The 4947-nt window shown below is 47.9% G+C and overlaps 1 protein-coding gene across 1 annotated transcript in view; it reads left to right on the forward strand.

Moving 5' to 3' along the window:
- Positions 1-208: 208 nt before the first annotated feature.
- Positions 209-4947, forward strand: part of LOC124025662 — a 16951-nt gene continuing 12212 nt past the window's right edge. Inside the window, exons 1-4 of the mRNA XM_046338997.1 lie at positions 209-958; positions 2961-3056; positions 4363-4596; positions 4927-4947. The exon at positions 4927-4947 is cut by the window's right edge and continues 139 nt beyond it. Of these exons, the coding sequence (XP_046194953.1) occupies positions 296-958; positions 2961-3056; positions 4363-4596; positions 4927-4947 (1014 nt within the window). The 5' untranslated portion in view covers positions 209-295. The remainder of the gene's footprint in view (positions 959-2960; positions 3057-4362; positions 4597-4926) is intronic.

A 4947-nucleotide genomic window follows, 5' to 3' on the forward strand; every position in this document is an offset into this window, starting at 1 on the left:
GTCTGCTCTGTAGCTACATATCTCTCTGTGTGTCTTTGCTCTGTAGCTACATATCTGTGTGTCTGCTCTGTAGTCTCTGCTCTGTAGCTACATATCTCTCTGTGTGTCTCTGCTCTGTAGCTACATATCTCTCTGTGTGTACAGCATTCTTTCTGATTCTACCCATTTCTGTTTTCATCCATCTCTACCTCAACTTTTCCTCTGTTGCCTTTCTCTATTCTCTCTGTCACTCTCTCTCTTCCGCTCTCTCTCTTTGTAATAGTCTACATTCACCTCTGCTACCTGTGGTCTCACTATGAGTGGTAATCTGTGGACGGAGGAGCAGTTCAACTGTCCTGTGTGCCTGGACCTCCCCAATGAGCCAGTCACCATCCCGTGTGGCCACAGCTACTGCATGGGCTGCATCAAGGACTACTGGAGCAAGGACAACCCTCGCTCCCCTGGAGTCTACAGCTGCCCCCAGTGCCGCCAGACATTCTGTCCCAAGCCCTCCTTGTCCAGGAACACCATGCTGGCAGAGGCCGTGGAGCAGCTCCGCAAGGGGGCCCTCACCACCTCCGCCAGGGAGTCCATCCGGAGCGCCCACCGTGCCAACACCAAGGGTAGAGCCAAGGGAGGTTCCCGTGGTGGTGGTGTCAGCAGGCTGCCAGCCATGGCCGTGCCCTGTGACATGTGCCACGGCGCTGGAGACCAGCAGGCTGCAGTGAAGTCTTGCCTGGTGTGTATGGCGTCCTACTGCGAGGCCCACCTGAAACCGCATCAGACGAAAGCGGAGTTGAAAAAGCACGAGCTGATTGCGCCCACGGGCAAGCTGGCGCAGAAGATCTGTACCGAGCACAAGTACCTGCAGGAGTTCTACTGTCGTCAGTGCCAGACGTTTGTGTGCTGGCTGTGCACCAGTAACCAGCACAAGGACCATGAGACCACCTCCACCAAGGCAGAGCGCACGGAGAGACAGGTAAGCCCTCAGACATACAGGGCATTCAGAAAGTATTCAGACCCCTTGACCTCTTCCACATTTTGTTACGTTACAGCCTTATTCTAAAATCAATCATTTTTTATATATATTCTCAAACAATATACAAACAATACCCCATAATGACAAAGCGAAAACAGATTTTTAGGATTTTGATCAAACGTATTCAAATATAAAACTGAAATATCACATTTGCATAAATTTTTCAGACCCTTTACTCAGTACTTTGTTGAAGCACATTTGGCAGCGATTACAGCCCTGAGTCTTCTTGGTTATGACGCTACAAGCTGTCACACCTGCATTTCAGGAGTTTCTACTATTCTTCTCCACAGATCATCTCAAGCTCTGTCAGGTTGGATGGGGAGTTTCTACTATTCTTCTCCACAGATCATCTCAAGCTCTGTCAGGTTGGATGGGGAGTTACTACTATTCTTCTCTACAGATCCTCTCAAGCTCTGTCAGGTTGGATGGGGAGTTTCTACTATTCTTCTCCACAGATCATCTCAAGCTCTGTCAGGTTGGATGGGGAGTTTCTACTATTCTTCTCCACAGATCATCTCAAGCTCTGTCAGGTTGGATGGGGTGTTTCTACTATTCTTCTCCACAGATCATCTCAAGCTCTGTCAGGTTGGATGGGGAGTTTCTACTATTCTTCTCCACAGATCATCTCAAGCTCTGTCAGCTTGGATGGGGAGTTTCTACTATTCTTCTCTACAGATCCTGTCAAACTCTGTCAGGTTGGATGGGGAGCATTGCTGCACAGCTATTTTGAGGTCTCTCCAGAGATGTTCGATCGGGTTCAAGTCCGGGCTCTGGCTGGGTCACTCAAGGAAATTCATAGACTTGTCCCGAAGCCACTCCTGCGTTTTCTTGGCTGTGTGCTTAGGGTTCCCCAGATCTGTGCCTAGACACAATCCTGTCTCGGAGCTCTACGGCCAATTCATTCGACCTAATGACTTGATTTTTGCTCTGACATGCACTGTCAACTGTGCCTTTCCAAATCATGTCCAATCAATTGAATTTACCACAGTTTGACACCAATCAAGTTGTAGAAACATCTCAAAGATGATCAATGGAAACAGGATGCACTTGAGCTTAATTTTGAGTCTCATAGCAAAGGGTCTGAATACTTATGCAAATAAGGTATTTCAGTTTTTTTTTGTAATACATTTAGCAAAAATGTCTAAAAACCTGTTTTCGCTTCGTCATTGTGCAGTATTGTGTGTAGATTGGTGAATAATTTGTATTTATTTAATCCATTTTAGAATAAGGCTGTAACGTAACAAAATGTGGAAAAACTCAAGTGGTCTGAAATACTTCCCGAATGCGCTGTATATGGACACCACCACACCCACCCACTAATGTGATCAACTGCCTGGCACAAGACTGTGTTATCCCGCTGGACCAAAGGCTAGTCATTCGCTCTGGGAGCTAACACAAGTCTTCAGGTCTCAGGCAAGGTTATTCATGACCTTTACAACAAAACAACACCCAATCAGGTCCTGTGTGGCTCTGTATGCAAAGCCAAGGTTCGATTCCCGCCGGGGCTACACATACAGTACGCACACATGACATTTTGGGTGAAAGCGTTTACTAAATGGTATATATTATTCTTATAATATGAATCAAACACACCACCATGTACAGACTCACTCCACAAAAACCTGTAAATACAGTCTGATCAAAACATTCATACAGGTTGCTGGTCTGTGTCCCATCACAGCTGATCTGGACACACCTAGAAACTGCCTCTCATTCAGCCTACGCTGTGTGTGTGTGTGTGTGTGTGTGTGTGTGTGTGTGTGTGTGTGTGTGTGTGTGTGTGTGTGTGTGTGTGTGTGTGTGTGTGTGTGTGTGTGTGTGTGTGTAGAGTAAGGTGGTGTCATATCGTAAGTGATTATGTAGTTGTCTTTGTGGGCCAGTGAACATTCCAGACTGCATTCCAGTCCCTTCAGGAGTGAGTTGATGTGACTGTGTTTTGCAGAAAGAGCTGGCTGAGATACAGACAGAGAATCATCAGAGACTGAAAGAAAGAGAAGGAGAGCTGAAAGACATGAAGAAGATGCTGGAGGCAACAAAGGTAAGGGCTTAGGACACACTACACTACATCCCACTACACCCCACCACATTACACTACATTACACCAAACCCCACTACACCCCACTACACTATACCACACTACACTACATCCCACTACACCCCACCACATTACACTACACTACACCAAACCCCACTACACTATACCACACTACACTATACCACACTACACTATACCCCACCCCACTACACTATACCCCACTACACCCCACTACACTATACCCCACTACACTACACCCCACTACACTATATCACACTACACCCCACTACATTACACTACACTACACCCCACTACACCCCACTACACCCCACCACATTACACTACACTACACTATACCCCACTACACTACATCCCACTACACCCCACCACATTACACTACACTACACCAAACCCCATTACACCCCACTACACTATACCACACTACACTATACCCCACTACATTATACCCCACTACACTATACCCCACTACACTATACCCCACCCCACTACACTATACCCCACTACACTACACCCCACTACACCCCACTACACTACACCCCACTACACTATACCCCACTACACTATACCCCACTACACTACACCCCACTACACCCCACTACACTACACCCCACTACATTATACCCCACTACACTATACCCCACTACACTATACCCCACCCCACTACACTATACCCCACTACACCCCACTACACTATACCCCACTACACTACATCCCACTACACCCCACTACACCCCACCACATTACACTACACTACACCAAACCCCACTACACTATACCACACTACACTATACCCCACTACATTATACCCCACTACATTATACCCCACTACACTATACCCCACCCCACTACACTACACCCCACTACACTATACCCCACTACACTACACCCCACTACACTACACAAAATCTACACTACACCACATCCCACTACACTACACCCCACTACACTATACCACACTACACCCCACTACACTATACCCCACTACACCCCACCACACTACACCCCACTATACCCCACTACACTATACCACACTACACCCCACTATACCACACTACATCACACTCCATTACACTACACCTCACTACACCAGTGTGTGTGTGTGTGTGTGTGTGTGTGTGTGTGTGTGTGTGTGTGTGTGTGTGTGTGTGTGTGTGTGTGTGCGTGCGTGCGTGCGTGCGTGCGTGCGTGCGTGCGTGCGTGTGTGTGTGTTCCTCAGTGAGTACCTTTCTATCCACCTCCATACAGCTCCAGTGTGAGTATGTCTTCATACCTGTGTTTGTGTCCCCAGCGCTCAGCAGACAGGGTACATGATGACACAGAGACGGTGCTGTCGGAGCTCCAGCGCTCAGTGGAGAGGCTCCAGGAGCTGGTGGAGGGTGTGATGAATCAGGCTGGGCAGGAGAAAGTAAGCGAGGCCCAGGACGTGGTGGACAAGCTGGAGGCCGAGATCTCGGAGCTGAAGAGGAGAGACAAGGACATGAAGGAGGTGTTCCGCTGTGAGGACAACATCCACTTCCTGGAGGTAGGACGCTTGTCTCTCTGGTACCTTTTATATATTTTTGATCCACTTTAGCTGCATGCAGCTGGTTGATGGCCATATTGGACATGTCTGCCAGGGTGTGAAAGACCACATCTGGGATGGGACAATAGTTAAAAAGCAGCATTGTCCTAGTCATGTTTGAAATGTGCAGCTTCTATCACAAAAGACATTATTTCTTAAATGACGTGTCTTCTCTTTCTGTCGTTGCCTTTCTTTCTGTCTTCATTTCTCCATCTCTGCCCTCTTCCATCCCATCCTCTTCTCCTCATTCTCCTTCTCCACCTCCTCCTTCTCCTGTGCGCCGCCCTCCAGACCTGTGAGTCTCTGTGCAGC

The sequence above is a fragment of the Oncorhynchus gorbuscha genome, unplaced genomic scaffold (assembly GCF_021184085.1).
Source record: "Oncorhynchus gorbuscha isolate QuinsamMale2020 ecotype Even-year unplaced genomic scaffold, OgorEven_v1.0 Un_scaffold_2332, whole genome shotgun sequence".
Taxonomy (NCBI): domain Eukaryota; kingdom Metazoa; phylum Chordata; class Actinopteri; order Salmoniformes; family Salmonidae; genus Oncorhynchus; species Oncorhynchus gorbuscha.